This window comes from Chelonoidis abingdonii, chromosome 10, assembly GCF_003597395.2.
Source record: "Chelonoidis abingdonii isolate Lonesome George chromosome 10, CheloAbing_2.0, whole genome shotgun sequence".
Taxonomy (NCBI): domain Eukaryota; kingdom Metazoa; phylum Chordata; order Testudines; family Testudinidae; genus Chelonoidis; species Chelonoidis abingdonii.
Genome location: NC_133778.1, coordinates 38521279 through 38538928, shown reverse-complemented (window position 1 = coordinate 38538928; position 17650 = coordinate 38521279). Strand labels below are relative to the sequence as shown.

Sequence of the window (17650 nt, the reverse complement as noted above, 5' to 3'; positions counted from 1 at the left end):
CTGTCGATTTGCGGCCACACTAACCCTAATCTGACATGGCAATACCGATTTTAGCACTACTCCTCTCGTCAGGGAGGATTACAGAAATTAGTTTAAAGACCCCTTTATATCAATATAAAGGGCCTTGTTGTGTGGACAGGTGCAGGGTTAAATCGGTTTAACGCTGCTAAAATCAGTTTAAACGTGTAGTGTAGACCAGGCCACACACTTGCCCTACAAGTGGGGTTGGAACACCTGGCAGGCGAGGTGCAATGATCTGAGTTTCCTCATGCTGATGTATTGTGAGAGCTCTTCTGGAGACCAGAGGACCTGAAGAACCTCAAGTGAGCCCCTCCATCCCATCGCTGACACGTCTGTAATGAGACATTGATGGTTGGTGCCTCAAGAATGAGACTCCTGCATATATTGCCCACAGGTCCAGCCACCAAAGAAGGGTGGTGGTCACCAAAGGGGGAAGTGAGACCACCATGTCCAAATGGTGTCAGCCCGGCACATATACTGATGCCAGCCAAGTCTGAAGAACTCTGAACAGTAGTCTCTTATGTTTCATTACATAGGAACATGATGCCACAAATCCCAGTGCTTCAGGTAGTTTCTTCCCATGGTAATGGGGTGATTTTCAGGCTCTTTTTGTGCACCCCTTTTAGAGCTTAGGATCGGGTTTCTGTGAAGAAGGCTCTGGCCTGGACCAAGTCGAGGATCAACCCAATGAATTCTATCCTTTGAACCAGGGAGAAGGTAGACTTCTGCATATTTATCAACAGCCCCAGATCCTGGAAAGTTGATTAACTTTACAATTGCCTCCACCTAGCCCTTGATCTGACCTCTAATCAGCTAGTCATCGAGGTAAACCCTCTGCCTCCTCCGGTAGGCTGTGACAATTGCCATTCACTTTCTGAACACACAAGGGACTGCTGACAGGCCAAATGGGAGGATAGTAAATTGATAGTGCACGTGGCTCACGATGAATCATAGGAACCTTCTGTGAACCCGAAATACGAAAACGTGAGTATCCTTCAAATCAAGGGTAGGATACCAGTTCCCTGGATTCAGAGAAGGGATAATGGAGGCCAAAGAGACCATGCGGAACTTCAGCTTCTTCATGAATCTGTTGAAGTTCTGCATGTCCAGGTTCAGTCTGAGATCGCCATTAGCTTTCAGGATTAGGAAACAATGGGAGCAGAACCCCTGGCCCCTTAACTCCAGCAGAACCTCCTCCACTGCTCCCGCCCTTAGGAGCAACTGTACCTCTTGGGCTAGAAGTTACTCTTGGGAAGGGTGCCTAAAGAGGGACATGGAAGGAAGGTGAAAAGGAAAGGAACAACTGAATTGAGTATCCCAGTGCTATCATGCATAGCACCAAGCAGTCTGAGGTAATGCAAGCCCTCGCCTAATAGAAGTGGGACAGCTGGTCCACAAAAATTAGGGAAATTGGATCCAAATGTCCTGGAACATCATCACCAAGCATCTCATCAAAAGGCCTGCTTAGACCCTGCCAATTACCCTAGGGGGTGCAGGCACGGAGGCTGACAAGAACTGGGATGGAGGCCTCCTTTTATAGCCTCTACTCTTTCTTTTACTGTAGTCTCGTCTTGATTGTGGCAGGTAGAAGTAAGCTGCCAGCTGGGACTTATAAAGAAGGAGCCAGAGTATGTAACACTAGGGATTTCAGGGTGGCTTGAGTCTTCAGACTATGCAGCTTGGCATCTGTTTGCACCGAGAAGAGTGATGTGCCTTCAAAGGGAAGATCCTGCAATGTCTGCTGCACCTCTTAGAGTAACAGAGGACTGAAGCCACAAGTTTCTCCTCATAACTACAGCTGAAGCCATGGATCAGGTTGCAGAGTCAGCTGTGTCCAAGGCTGCCTGAAGTGATGCCCTTGCCATCGATTTTCCCTTCTCAACTAGGGCCAAGCATCCACCCCTGGACTCCTGTGGCGACAGTTCCTTAAATTTTGCCATTGCGTTTCAGGAATTAAAATCATAATGGTTCAGGAGCACTTGCTAGTTCACGATCCTGAGCTGGAGGCCACCAGCTGAATAGACCCTTGCTGCCAAAAAGGTCTAGATTTTTGCATCTTTGGCCTTGGGATTTGGCCCCTGCTCCTCCCACTCATTGGCTGCTGAAACCACCAGCAAATCCGGTGATGGGGTAGTTAGGGGTGGGGGTTCCAGGAGGGGGTGGTCAGGGAACAGAAAGGGGGGNAGGGGGTCTCAGGAAGGGGCATTCAGGGGACACGGAGCAGGGAGGGTTGGATAGGGGGTAGGGTCCCAGGGGACAGTCAGGGAGCAGGAAGGGTTGGATGGGGGTGGGGGGGGTCCCAAGAGGGGGTGGTCTGGGGACAAGGAGCATGGGGGGTTGGATGGGTCGGGGGTGCCTTCCCTACCTGGCCCTCCATACCATTTTGCAACCCCAATGTGGCCCTCGGGCCAAAAAGTTTGCCCACCCCTGTGCTAGGAGGTGCTTGGCTTCAGAGCACACAAAACTGTGGAATTTATAGTGCTTATGTTTAAATGGAAAGTATGTCAGACGTACTAAATCTCTTTAGCTATGCTCTTAGCAGTTGCTTAGGAAGAAGCCCTGGGGACAGGTACCTGACTAGGAAAAGGCCTGGCACATTCGGAGATTACTTAGGGTTGATGACAAACTAGTTAGGTTTTCAAGACACTGAAATGTGGCCTTGGTGCAGTTATAAATGGGAAGACAAATAAGCACAATATGATGTGTGAACACTTATTTACAAGTGTTTTTAAATTTCACAAGAGTATTTGATGATTATATATGTCAAGATTAATTTCAGCACAAAAATTGAATTTTCTGAGTATAAAAGCATGTCTCACTAGCAATAGCTATAAAGTATATTTCCCCATCCCCCTACCCCACACATATACCAGTAAAACTTTCCAATCAAAATTTCTTCTAAGCTGTAAACAACATTATAAGCCATTGAATACAGAGGCTCAGAAAGACTGTCATCTCATCTACAACTATACAATTGCTTTTATGATGGTATGATCTTCTGACAATGCTTAAAAGCAAAGCAGCATGATATACTGTTCCTTGAAGTAAAGCTTTATGGCACTTCCTTTCAATAAAGGAACACCAAGTAACTTTTTGAATTAGTCCCTTTAGATAAGACAGATCGTCAACAGGCTGACTATGCAAAAAGAACTAATAGTTATTACATGAAAGCAACATAGTTTAGCTTCTGTCCTTGGCCCCTCTGCTCAGAAAGTTAACCAGGGTGCCAACTGTAATAGCGTTCCTGAAGAAATGACTTGAGAATACATTTCATTCTCAGACTATAAGATTTGCTATAGTCTGCAGTGGAATGTGCCACAGCATGAAGACTCCTTTATGTTTTTGTAACACACCTCTTCAGTGCAACTAGAATCGCTCTTAGATACTTAATTATGAATGTGAAACTATCACAATCTTGGGTCAAATTACTGAAGACAAAAATTGAATTCCCCTTCAAGCATTCAAAGTAAATATAGCACGCTATGTGTTAAATCACATGTGCATCTGATTAAAGGATGGTATGATCTAAAAATAAAATGCAGCGTAAGTGTTTCTAGTCAACAAGAAAGATGACAGAGCAAAATCACTGTTCTTGAAGCAGTGGTAACCTAACACTAGGGGAAAATGTGGCATTTAGAAAACTAAGCCTCAATTACTTGTCTATTAATTTATTTAGGCACTTCAGAGCTCTAAGAAATTAAGACAAACTACCCCTATGTACTCAATCATAAGCCGGTTTGTTTATAAGCCAAACACCCTCCCCCCCAAGATGGATAAGTAAAAATGGAAAATTTTTATAACTCGTTCATAAACCGACCCTATAATTCAGGGGTCAGCAAACTCTGGCACCTGTGCCACCAGAACAAGCCGCTGGTGGGCCAAGATGGCTTGTTTACCTCAAGTTTCCACAGGCACAGAGATAAACCTAAGTAAACAAAGTATCCCGGCGCACCAGCTGCTTACCCTGATGGGCCGGGACAGCAACTGGTGGGGAAATGTTTTGGAGGCCGGAGGGAGAAGCTGGGAGTCAGGGGAGTAACCCCTGTGACCACCCCCCTTTTGACTCCACCCCTAGCCAAGGACCCCCACACTCTCCCCATCCCATCCCATCCCTTCCTACCTTATCTGGGGAGGGCCAAGGGAGGATGTCTCTGGCCTGGATGGAGCTGCTCCGGCAGGCTGGACAGCGCGGCCACAGCCTGCTCCGGCGGGCCAGATCGGGCAGCATGGCCACAGCATGCTCCAGCAGGCTGCGCGGCACGACCGCAGTGTGCTCTGGCGGGCTGGGCAGTGCGGCTACAGCCTGCTGTGAGGGGTGGGGCCGAACGGTACAGCTGCAGCCTGCCAGCCCCTGAGCTGCAGTTGCTTCAGAGGCTGGGGGGACAGCAGCCTGGACAAAAGCAGAGACTCTGGCCCCACCTCTTCCCTTCTGGCTCTGCTGGCTGTGCTGTCTCTCCTTGCTCCTTCTGTTGTGCGGAGGGGCTGTGTCCACTTCTCCCTCTCTATACTCGTTCATAAGCCAACCCCCTTTTCTGGTGCTTCCCTTTTTTACTAAAAAAAATTCAGCTTATGAACGATTATATACGATATGTCACCAGTATGAATTGGTGTTCCCTTCTTCCCATACCCTTATGGTTTGAGTCTGAATTGTGGTTACACAATTTTGATGGTCCATTTAACTCATTAGTTTATCAACACAGAAGAATCTTTTTTCCATTCAGAACTGAAGTAGACATCACAAGGCTGCATCAGAACTAGATGCCTACATAAAGGGGCAAAGCAATGTCACCAGGACAATATTCATGGGATTTCTTTTTCACGTATTACTAATTAGATCTTTGGAATCTAAGATATGATCTAGAAATTACAATAGATATAACATTTAGAATCAAGGATACTTATTTCCTATTTCATCTACCATTTGAAACATGATGTACCTGTACATTTAACATTTAGATCTAAGAAATGCCTTCAAGATTTATGGTCAATCCTTTCTGAGATAGACAATTACAAAACATATTAAATGCCTTTCTAGTGCCTACCTGATCCATCATTGGAAACTGAACTTGCATTAATTCCAGAAAGACCAAACAAAGGACATTCTCGGTCAGTGTTTACATGACCCCACTTGTGGCATTTGATACACCTCACATTCCGCACCTGATGAATAAACAGCATAGACATAATTGAGTTAACAATATAATTTCATGTCTTCTAGTAATTTGCTATGTTCTTAAGTCTAAGGAGGTGTTTTAACTTACTGAATAGGATACAATTAATGTGAATGTCATGTAGTTAGACAAACATTTGAAATACACCTAAGACACTCAAAGGTAAATGTAACTTGCCTGGATACCAAATGGCTGATCTCTGATGTTCATGTCATCCTTAGCATATCTGTTACATGCAGAAAGAAACAGATTAAAGTTTTAAGATTAATACAATCAGATAATCAGAAAAGTTTTTCAAACGATCATATACAAAACTACCAAAGAACATCTCATTGTTAGATGTATAGGATTCATATCTATTCCAAAATCAAAGTATCTCAAACAACACACACAAGTGGGAGGAATTTCAAATAACTTAAAAGTGTACTTAAGTGTGCAGTACTAAAACAGGTGTCTTCAAATATGCACCCAGAACAAAACCAAGAGAGAAATAGCTGATTGAGGAGTTGTGTGTGTTCTAGTTTTTAAAAGCTTGATTAACCAGACATGACAGAATAAGAGAAACCACCTGCTTGAAAAGTAACAGAAGGAAAGAAAGCACAACAAAATGGAAACTAACTCCAAAAAGAGTGGATTTTATCCAGATAAATAAATAGTTCTTACTTTTCTCGTGGGGCTACTTTCTGCCATTCAAATTTGTACTCAGTTTCTCCCTCTTGCTGTAAAACATAAAATACAAGAATGTTGAAAATCTCATATCAGGTTTGAAAGTTATATTAAGTAATTGTAAAGAAAGTGTTAAGAATTGATGTGCTGGATTACCTCTTTGGTTTCTTCTTTGAAGTACAGAAAAGCATGAAAACAAATAAGACAGGACATTAATCACGGACATAGCCTGTTGTGGAGATCTACATTGGAGGCAAACCATTTTAAAGATTTATAATATTGTAATACTGCCTTGAAACATAGGTATAAAATTTCCTCCCGACTTTTCAAATTAACACAACAAAGGAGCAGGAGGACATAGCTGAAGTTATACAGCATTTTTGCACCTTGGTGTTGAGCTCTGCATTCATTAGTAGTAAATACAAGTGAAGTTCAGAGTAACAAAACAACCTAATGGGCCAGTATCTACGGTCTTGATCTTCCTAACACTTATGCACAAGCTTAACTTCACTACTGTGAGTAGTCTCAGGGCAAGGCTACACTTACATTTTTTCAACGCTGCTAGTTACAGCTGTGGTCGTACAGCTGTGTAGGGCCAGTGCTGCAGTGTGTCCACACTGACAGCGACCAGCGCTGCAGTGTGTCCAGATTTGCAGCATCTGCAGCGCTGTTGTGAGTGGTACATTGTGGGCAGCTATCCCACAGAGCACCTCGTCCCATTTTGGCACTGTGGGTTGTGGGAAGGGGACGGAAGGGTGCGGGGCCATTCCGCTTCCTGTCCAATACCCGTGTGCACTCTGCGCTCCCTTTCCAGCCGTGGTCCATGTGATCGCCGCGTTGTTTTCAGTAAGAAATGGACCCGAGCTGCTGAGAACTTTGCTATGGAAGGTTGCAGCACATCACGTGCGTGGCAGTGAGCTATTCCGTAGCTCCAAAGTTGACGGAGAAGAGCTCAAGATGATGAAATAGATTCGGCCGACGCGCCTGACATAAATTCTTGTGCAAGTAAACGGACGTGCCAGCACCGGGAACGCCGCCTTTGGGCTGGGAAGGACAAAGCCATGACTGTAGGTGGGTGGGATCCATCGTCATGGGAAGTCGAGATGACAATCAGTATTGCTGCAGAACCGTTCGATGATAAAGCCACTTTCATGGGACTGTGTGCGGAGCGGCCCAAGCTCCGCAGCGCAAGACAGCGAGACTGGAGAGCGCGACGTCAGTGGAGAGAGCGTTGTGGCTATTGCATCTTGACGGCTAACGTCCAGACAGCTACTGATCGTCGCAAACCAGTGGAGTGGGAAAGTTCGAGCCATGAATTAGTGTGATGCAAGTTTGCAGGGCCATTAATCGCGTATCCTGCTAAGAAGAACCGTGACTCTGGAATGTTGCAGGACATGGCGATGGTGGGCCACAAATGGGTTTCCTAACTGTGAGGGGCGATAGATGGAACCATATCCTATTCTGGCAACCACCCCACTGGCATCTCTCGAGTACGTTAATCGGAAGGGGTAAGTTCTCTATGGTTCTCCAGGCACTTGTGGATCACCTTAGGGCGTTTCACACTGATGGTTGGTACACTGAATTTACACAGGAGGCCTGGAAAGGTGCATGGATGCGTGCATCTTCCAGAACAGGGGCATTAGGCATCTGCAGGCAGGGACTTTTTCCCAGACCGGAATGATCACATGGGGGTTAACGTCGAATATGCCCATGTGATCCTTGGAGACCCCGCTACTCGCGGTAATGCCTTTGGCTCATGAACCGTATAATCAGGGAAGCCTGACAGGAGCAAGGACCGGTCAATCTACAGGCTGAGCGTGCCAGAATGACCCTGGATGTGGTGCTTGGCCAGTTTAAGAGGAGATGGGAGAAGTCTCTACGGGAACTAGACCGTGGGGGAAAGCAGCATCCCATAGGCAAAATGAGATAACCTGCCTGTTGCTGTAACCGCCATAATATTGTGAAGGGAAGGATGAAACCTTCAGTGACGAAGTGACGCGTCCGAGGTTCAATCACGGAGCTGAATTTGCACATGCCAGAAGAGCAGGGCTCTAGGAGGCTCAGCAAGTGCTTTCATAAGATGATGGGAGCTTATCAAGGTAGTCAATTGTAGTCTGTATATAGCCAACAGTATTTTTGGGATCCTTCCACAGATGTTGAAGAGCATGTGGCGCAATATATTGCAGTGCCATATTTTCACTTGTGGTAACAGTATGACCCTTCGTAATAAAAAAACGTTATAAAGAGCAAGAAATCCTTTATTAAAGATACATACATAAACGGGAGGGGGTAGAGTGTGGATGAGCAGTAAAGCAGAGGTATTGAATATTACTTCGTTGAAGTGCTCGTGAAGGCCTGCACTTCGAGGAATAAATAGGATGCTGGCTATGGGTGATGGGGTGTAGTGCAAGGGTAAGGGTTCAAATGTATAGTTCTCAGGCTGTAGGTGAACGTAATTGGTGTTGGGCAGAGCTGGTTGTGAAGAACCAGGATTATGGAGAAGGGTGTTTTGGAGGAAACATTTGGGGCACAATGGTAGCTTTTGGGATAGGGGAGGAAGGCACGTAGTGCTCTGCCTGCATGGCTAGCGCATGACTGCATGAGTCTGGGGCGTCCAGGATGTTAGAGTCCAATTGTGTTCCGCTGTAGCCAAGTTCCTTCTCTGGCAGCCGGTTGCCGTTCTCCTGAGCTTCATTTCGCCCGCAGTCCTGCAACTCTATTAATCAGTGGAATACAAGATTATAACTGCTTCAGCGCTAAGCCCTCTTAATAACTCTTCCTATGGTTTTTGGCTTAATTCATGTATTTTTCTAGAAAAGTCGCGCTGATGAAGCAGTATGCGTGACAGAGGTCACTTTAAAAAAAGACAACAAGAAAAAACTTGAGCTATACAGAGTCCCGTATGTTTTTAACGTACACTTAAGGAATAGTAAGGACTATTGTAAGCACAATTTACACATGCGAGCGTAGCACAGAGAGCCACAGCTACATGAGACAAATGGTATCCCTACATCTGCCCACAGCAGTACTCCTGGGAGCCACTTTGCACCGGCTCAACTGGAAGGGGGGGCTGCCTTGACTCTGGGATCATGGGGTTTCTGAATGGGAATAGCAAAGAGCAGCAGAGAGAAAATAGCAACTTAACAGTTCTCCTTGCATTTCACAGAATTTTATCCTCGCCCGTGAGATCGTCGCTGCTGTTGCCGGGCACCTGGAAGGGGCAGGTGAGGTCCTTCTACAGTCTACGTGGATTCCGCCCGGCCCTAACGCAGCTCCCTGTGGGCAGGCTGGTTCGCCTCCGCACCGCCTCACGCAACATGGCGCGGAACGCGTTATACCCTGACTGGACATTGGAGGACCCTTTCTTATCTGGTTGGCTTCTCCCTAGAAACTTGTGAAAAGCGCAGGTGCATACGCTCTGGCTAAACTTTGAAGAGATTAACAGAGGGCCGATAGACCGCGACGGCGAGACCAAAATCAAATGTGCTATTCCACATCATAGGCATGCTGCAGGCAGTCTCAATTAGCCCCCTCTCTCCCAAAACATCCAGCCCATTAAAAAAAAGCTCTTACGGGAACAGGCTCCTCTGCTGGTTTCCTCACTACCAGTTCCAGCGGCTGCGACGCCTAGATTTTTCGTGCTTGGAAAATAGCCCTGGCTGCAGACTCCTGGGGAGTCTCCAAACGACCATCATAGCCTCCCTCTCGGGTTCCGCTAGCACCCTCCCCCGCCTTCCAGTCCTGAACTGTTGCATATGCAGAACCTCGGATTAGTCAGTGGTTAATCCAAGGAATCGGGCATCCCAGCGCCTGTAAAAACGTGCAGGCGTTGGGGGCAGCACCTACGGTGGTATTCCTCACTGCTTTGCAGGAGGCACTCGAGCACTTACCTAACCTTGCAACGTCACCGCAGTCCCAGTCCATAGCCCCTGTATATTGCATTGAGCTTTGATACTGGCCGTAGATCCTACTAAATTCTAACGGGCTGGAGCGCAGCTGTGGCCTGCAACAAGTTCCTCACACGCGAAACACTGATGAGATCCTGCAAGCTCGGGAGTGCTCCAATGCTGGCGGCTCGTTGTGGGCGTGGAGGCATGGTCAACTGATTGATTGATTGCACTCCATCGCCTCGCTGAGGCAAACAGGAAAGGGGATTTTTAAAATCCCCGGCATTATAGGGCAGTGACACTGATGCCAGTGCAGTGGAGTGGCGAAAACGAATGACCATAGAGGCTGAAAAGGTATGCTGGGATACCTCCTAATACCCTGGAGGCCAATTACAGCGCTGGTGAGTGTCCACACCTGATGAGCAGCGCTGCATCACCAGCGCTGGATTCGCTACACCCGTAGCAGACCAGGAGTACAGCCAGCGCTGCAGACAGGGAGTTGCAGCGCCGGCTGAGCTTTGTAAGTGTGGACACCGAGTAAGTTGCAGCGCTGTAACCCCCTCACCAGCGCTGCAACTTGCAAGTGTAGCCAAGGCCTCAGATTTTCACAGGGTTACTTATGCTAGTGAAGTCATACATGTGCTTAAATGCTTACAGGATTGAGGCCTACGTTTTCAATTATTGAGAAAATACTTAAAATAAGATTTCATAGTGAAACATTATTACACAAAATGAAATTAAGGTTTATCATACAACATTTTGATTTAAGGAAAAGTCCAGTGATACATTACAGTGAGTTAGATACAACAGTAATATAGGCACAGATCCTTTAAGACTTAAAGTTTAAGTCAGAGACTCTCAACCTTTCCAGACTACTGTACCCCTTTCAGGAGTCTGATTTGTCTTGCGTACCCGCAAGTATCCCAAGTTTCACCTCACTTAAAAACTACTTGCTTACAAAATCAGATATAAAAATAAAAGTGTCATAGCATACTATGACTGAAAAATTGCACACTTTCTTATTACCATATAATTATAAAATAAATCAAATTGAACATAAATATTGTACTTACATTTCAGTGTACAGTACATAGAGCATCTGTATGACATTTTAGTTTGTATTGACTTCGCTAGTGTTTTTTATGTAGCCTATTGTAAAACTTGGCAAAATCTAAATCAGTTGACGTACCCCCTGGAAAACCTCTGCGTACCTCCAGGTGTATGCATACCCCTGGTTGGGAACCACTGCGTTAAGTAATTATCTGCAAATGCTATAACATTAAGAATTTTTTTAGGGTTTTCTAAATACCATCACTATTCCTGGATAACTATTCACATCTCTCTACAGGGATGCTTTCTTATTGATACAGTAGAACCTCACTAATTTTAACTTAGCTAACCACAAATCTGATTATTCTTACATAAACTCTACCAGCCTCACTCGACTTTGTAGCAATTGAAAAATAATGCTGTAGTAGGATCTCATATTACTGGTTATCATTACTTTTACAAATATACTCACCTACATTTACTACTAGACTATGAAATGAAAGAAATAATTAAACCTAAACTGTACTTGTCACAAAATTTGTTCATTTATCTTGACAAAGGACTATTCTTACTTGCTAATTTATAAAATGTGGTAATTCACAGTCTGCTTCATTAGTAAGGTTCTACTGTATTTCCTAGCAGGGGCACAGGTTGCTGACATGAAGAGGAACTCAATCAACCAGTTCTCTCATTAGAAACCATTAGAAATCCGTTTCATTGTTACTGTAAGGCAAGTTCTAGTTATATTAATGTCTTTGGTTAAAAGTACCATAAAAACCAACTAGAAATGTAGTCATTAAAACAAACAAAACATTAATTCAGGTACTATGCCTTCCCTTAGTCCCTTGCTAATTTTTGTGGTTTTACAATAATTGTACCTTAAAAAAAAAAAAAGTGTCTCTCACTTCAGGGGAAACTGGAACACAGGGAAAACCTATTGACTATACTGGGGAAAGAGATCATCCAACTATACACAAAATGCTGTCAGACACACAAAGTAAACTAACACAAAAACTAGAGGAAAACAATATTCCTGTATTTCAGAGATAGTCATTTTAAGGGTTACTTGTAACAATAGTAAAGTTAAAAGATTACATTTGTGTCTAAGATTGTTTAAATTGACAGTCTTTCTAAAAACCCGGTTTAAGAGCCTTTAAGTTAAATTATAGAACTTACTTTACAACAAAGAAGCTGTCTCATTTCCAAGGGCTTCTAATGTGGATTCAGATTCTCTTTGGTCATACTGACAAGATGTGGGCTATTTAATTATTCTGATTAAATGTTATGCTTTTTAGCGATCTACTCTCTTGTAATTAGAAGAAATCTTAGCATGTTACATTAGATTCGTTAAAGTACTACCTTATTCATACTACAAACTCACTTAGAAATAGAAAAAAATCTGCTAGTGTTCCATATATCTACAAAACACTATTGCAGGCAGGCTCTACTATAGAAAGGTTGCCTGACACTTCCCATTATAAGACCCTGTTTCAGTCACTTATAACAACTTCCTCAAACTTCATTCATTTGGGTTAACATTTCCCATGCAAGGTTTCTGCCTCAGGCTGAGATTTTTTTAAGTTTCAGCAAAAAAGCTTAAGGCATTTCAGACAACACTATTAGGGTAAAAAATGCTGTTTTGCCCAGGATTTAAAAAAGAAAAAAATCTTTACAACCATTTCAGTGAGAAGCTCTAGTACCACCATGCTTTGGGGCAAAGGCTTGAAATTTGGCATGGGAAACAGGGATCACCATTGTCGGGGATCAGCAGAAGGTACATCTTGTAAAAATATTTATACTTAAAAAAAAAAAAAAAAAAGTTTCTCATTCCAGAGAACATTGGGAAACAGTTTTCCTATGGAAACAAAAGACTGCATATCTCATAATGCAAGTGCACAAAGGTTGCCTGGACAACATTAAATATGTCATTTCCTAACTTTTGAGCACCTGACTTTACAACTTAAGTTTATTAACATTTTTTTGTGCAAGCGCACAACATATTTAGATCAAATTTCTCACAAGATGGTAAGAAATCAGAAGTACCTTTCTTTGCTCCTGGTGGGGCCTCATACATAAAATTCAGACCATTCTTCACACGCTCATCACCCATAAGCAATCTAAATTAAAAGAACAGTTTAGGACATCACAGGAAATACACAAATTTACGTTATTTACTAAAAGAACTATTTTAAAATAGACATGAAAAGCACACAAGAGAATTGTTACAATAATTCACAATTTCCCATTTGTTAGGTTAACATTACAGATTAAATATTAAAAGAATATAGAGATTGGTCAATGGCTTTGCAGGCACTGCTGCATAACACAATACATGAACATTTCAGAAGACACCTGTCTCACTTCTGTGCTAGTAGCATTATGAAAAGCAGAATTAGGCTGGTACACTTGTACCACACGTATTTGCAGCAATCTCCGATAACTTGTTGCTCCAAGCAGAGACTGTAGTATTGCATTTATATGAATCAGATGAATACTCATAAAACTTTTGAAGTATTAGTGGAGCAAGCAGAAAAATGATGGTCCAAAACAAAAGGAGGGACCAAAATCCATATGACCCCTGCTTAAGTAGACTCAAATTTATGAATCACTGTTAAAAATGATGAGACCATTTAAGTCTCCATTTAAGAGTGGGACTTACGGAAACCAGGTGGTGATGCAACTTCAAGCACCTGAATATGGTCTGTTTCTTGATACCACAGAATACAGAGAGGGAGGAAAATTTAACTTTTATTAATACTGCGGAAGTTCTCACCTATTATCATAAGATTCCTGTTCTTTAAGGTATTGCTGCATTAGTTCTTCTTGTTTCTTCTTATCATATGATATTTTCTGTTCTGCCATCCATACCTATTTAAAATACACACTAGTTAAAAATTAATCTTAAATGTTCATTACCTATAAGTAAAATCCTGTTATAACAGAGATGCACATAAAACAATATAGTCTCACAGTCTACTTATATATTAACCAGGGCTGTAAACCAATTTAAAAAATTAATCGCGATTAATCACACTGTTGAACAATAATAGAATACTATTTATTTAAATATTTTTGGATGTTTTCTATATTTTCAAATATATTGATTTCAATTACAACACTGAATACAAAGTGAACAGTGTTCACTTTATTTTTTATTAGAAACATTTGCACTGTAAAAACACAAAAGAAATAGTATTTTTCAATTCACCTAATACAAGTACTGTAGTCCAGTCTCTATGATGAAAGTTGAACTTGAAAGTGAGCACAGATATTTGCATGGCACTGATTTGGCCAGCATCACAAGATATTTATGTGCCAGATGCGCTAAAGATTCATAAGTTTCTTGAGGCTTCAATCACTATTCCAGAGAACATGCATCCGTGCTGATGATGGGTTCTGCTCAATAACGAGCCAAAGCGGTGCAGATAGACGCATGCTCATTTTCAACATCATGAGTCAGATGCCACCAACAGAAGGCTGATTTCCTTTTTGGTGGTTTGGGTTCTGTAGTTTCCACATCAGAGTGTTGCTCTTTTAAGACTTCTGAAAGCATGCTCCATGCCTCGTCCCTCTCAGATTTTGGAAGACACTTCAGATTCTTAAACCTTGGGTCAAGCGCTGTAGCTATCTTTAGAAATTTCACATTGGTATCATATTTGCATTTTGTCACACTTGCAGTGAAAGTATACTTAAAATGAACAACATGTGCTGGGTCATCATTCGAGACTGCTATAACATGCACTATATGGCAGAATGCGGGTAAAACAGAGCAGGAGACATACAATTCTCCCCCAAAGAGTTCAGTCACTAATCTAATTAATGCATTATTTTTTTAACGAGCATCATCAGCATGGAAGCGCGTCCTCTGGAATGATGGCCAAAGCATTAAGATGCATATGAATATTTAGCACATCTGGCATGTAAATATCTTGCGATGCCAGCTACAACAGTGCCATGCAAATGCCTGTTCTCACTTTCAGGTGCCATTGTAATTAAGAAGTGGGAAGCATTATCTCCTGTAAATGTAAAAAACCTTGTTTGTCTGAGTGATTTGTTGAACAGAAGTAGGACTGAGCGGACTTGTAGGCTCTAAGGTTTTGTATTGTTTTGTTTGAGTGCAGTTACGTAACAAAAAAACCCTATATTTGTAAGTTGCACTTTCATGATAAAGAGATTTCACTACAGTACTTGTATGAGGTAAATTGAAAAATACTTATTCCTTTTATTATTTTTACAATGCAATTATTTGTAATAAAAAATATGAAGTGAACACTGTACACTTTGTATTCTGTTGTAATTGATATATTTAAAAATGAAGAAAAACATCCAAAATATTTAATAAATTTCAATTGGTATTCTATTGTTGGTGTGATTAATTGTGATTATTTTTTTTAATCACAATTTTTGAGTTAATAGTGTGAGTTAATTGCGATTAATCGACAGCCCTAATATTAACATGATTAGAATTGTGATTTGCTGCTTATGATCAAACAACATCTACAAATTCTTCCTATAAACAAAATAGAATAAAAGGATGCCTGTACAAAATTATATCCTATAAAATAATGTCCAACTACGTCTGTATGTGCAGCAAACAATCATTGCACTGCAAAATGATGCAGATAAAAGAGGTATCATTTCGAGGTCATTTTTCTATAGATGCGCACATCATCAAAAATAGCTAAAAGCAAAAGTTGGACTGTAATAAGAGAAGACTTAAGGCATTTTAACCTACAGAAATGAAGCAAATAATATTAAATAAACTATATAAGAGCATAATAAGATGAAGCAATACTAGGTTATTTTACTCTATAGAGATGCCACAGAAATTATAAAAAATGAATTGTCAAATTATAGCTTTCTTATCTTACATGTGGCAGGAGGAGGAAGGTCACCTGGATTGGGATGGGCTGCTGGAAATAAGCATCTCAGCAGGGTAAGAAAAAGAGTTGGCTGCAGTGCTACATCAGCTCTGTGTAGGGGTACTGCTGTGCCCTCCCACTTTTTACCAGCCACAAGTGCGAGCAATGGGTGGAGGTGTCAGAGAGGGGTGGCTCGAGGGGGCAGGGCCTTGGGGAAAGGTGGCAATGTGAGGAAGCGGCGCCATGGTTTGGATGCCCGTGGCCCTGTCAATTTTAGGGATCGTCCGTCGCCCCTGGCTCTGTGGATTAAGACTGCAGCCTAAATATGGGTTTCTGAACAGCAGAATAAATCACACCCATCCTGAATAAGGATAATCGTGTGATAATCACCTAGCAGCACTTGGATGCTTTACAAACTATTAAGTTATTTAATAACAAAAACTGCACATATGCATTCACATGTACAGATACGCACAATGGTGAACTCAAAGCAGTTACTAAATATACCAGTCATTGCCTGAGCTCAGTGTTATACTTTCAATGGACACTACCAGGAACACACTTCAACGCTATGGTAAGGGGGGCAGTATAAAATCCTATATAGAATAGAATAAAGCCATTCTGGCCTCAGGGAAGGTCAGATAGTGTTTCCACCCTTTCCCCCAGACTTCTGTCAGTCAGGTAGTGGGGCAGCTCTGACTGAAGCTGATTAAGGGATATAATGAAGCCACATTTCGCCCAACTGCTTTGGCCATACACCCTCTCTCCAGTCAGCATTGCCCACCTTCTACTGCCCTGATCCCCTAAACAAACTTTTTCCTGAACAGGCACCTTCTGTCAAGGTCTATGCTCACTTCTTTCAATGAATTTGTTCCAGGGTCCTCATTTGTTATCGGTGCAATTTTCTACCTTGTGGCTGTCAGCTTTAGTATACAATTGTCTCATTTTTATGGCTTATGTTGTATATTAGAGGCAAAGTAAGAGGTCACACTTCAGATGGGCTGTTAAATGCAGTTATTTTATACTCATCGTACATTGATTTTTAGGTGCAGATTAATCAATCTCACAGCACAATCTTGCGTACAGTCCTTCTCTCAACGAAGCAATAATTAGCTAGCAATAATTTGTTAACAGAAAATGCAGTTAAGTCACAATCTCATGTTTAAAAATGCAGAAATAAAGAACATATTTCCAACTTCTACATGTCAGTGCAAGTGACTCTTAAAATAAGGGACCTGATCATGCAAACAGATGTGCTAATGTGGCCATATCATATCTGTTTCTAGATTACAGCCAAGATTAGGACCTACCCCTTATGTGCTATATCCAGCCCCTCAGGTTTGTCTGCCCTAGTGATTCCCCTGCCCCCACACCCGATTAACTCAAGGTACTTAACGTACTTAACACATTAACTACTCTGATACTTGTAAAAGTTAGTCTGGATTCTCTCCAAATGCTTATTACAAATACATATGTCTGGAATAGCCTTTACAAATATGTTAACTACCTGGAGTTAATTGGCAAACAAGGTAAGGGTTTGTCTACACATGGATTTATTCTGGAATAGCTAGCTATGCCATGTGTGATAACTCTTATGGATTGTCTACACTTAAAAGGCAACTGCAGCTGCATGGTTGTAGTTCAACAGTGAAGACACTACCTATGCTGACTGGAGGGGTTCTCCCACTGGTGTAGATAATCCACCTCCCCAAGAGGCAGTAGCTTAGGTTGACTTAATTCTCCTGTTGACCTAGCACTGTCTACACCAAAGGTTAGGTTGGATTAACTGCATTGCTCAAGGGTGTGGATTTTTCGCATCCCTGAACAATTTAGTTGTCAACCTAATTTCCTAGTGTAGACCAGACCTTAATGTGGATTAAGCTAAAACAGGAAAAGGCATTCTTATTCCAGAATACAAGTGGCCATACCTGGAGTTATTCTGCAATATTCTGCTTTAAATTCAAACCCTACCTCAACCCAGAGTAATTTTCAT

At 42.3% G+C, this 17650-nt stretch overlaps 1 protein-coding gene across 1 annotated transcript in view; it reads right to left on the bottom strand.

Annotated features, from left to right (window-relative positions):
* CIRSR (corepressor of RBPJ and splicing regulator) overlaps positions 1 to 13665 on the bottom strand; it is a 38699-nt gene extending 25034 nt beyond the window's left edge. The window contains exons 1-6 of the mRNA XM_032784566.2: positions 13569 to 13665; positions 12839 to 12912; positions 6015 to 6028; positions 5856 to 5911; positions 5370 to 5418; positions 5064 to 5181 (exon numbers count right to left, since the gene is read on the bottom strand). Coding sequence (XP_032640457.1) covers positions 5064 to 5181; positions 5370 to 5418; positions 5856 to 5911; positions 6015 to 6028; positions 12839 to 12912; positions 13569 to 13657 — 400 coding nt within the window. The 5' untranslated portion in view covers positions 13658 to 13665. The remainder of the gene's footprint in view (positions 1 to 5063; positions 5182 to 5369; positions 5419 to 5855; positions 5912 to 6014; positions 6029 to 12838; positions 12913 to 13568) is intronic.
* Between the last annotated feature and the right edge of the window lie 3985 nt (positions 13666 to 17650).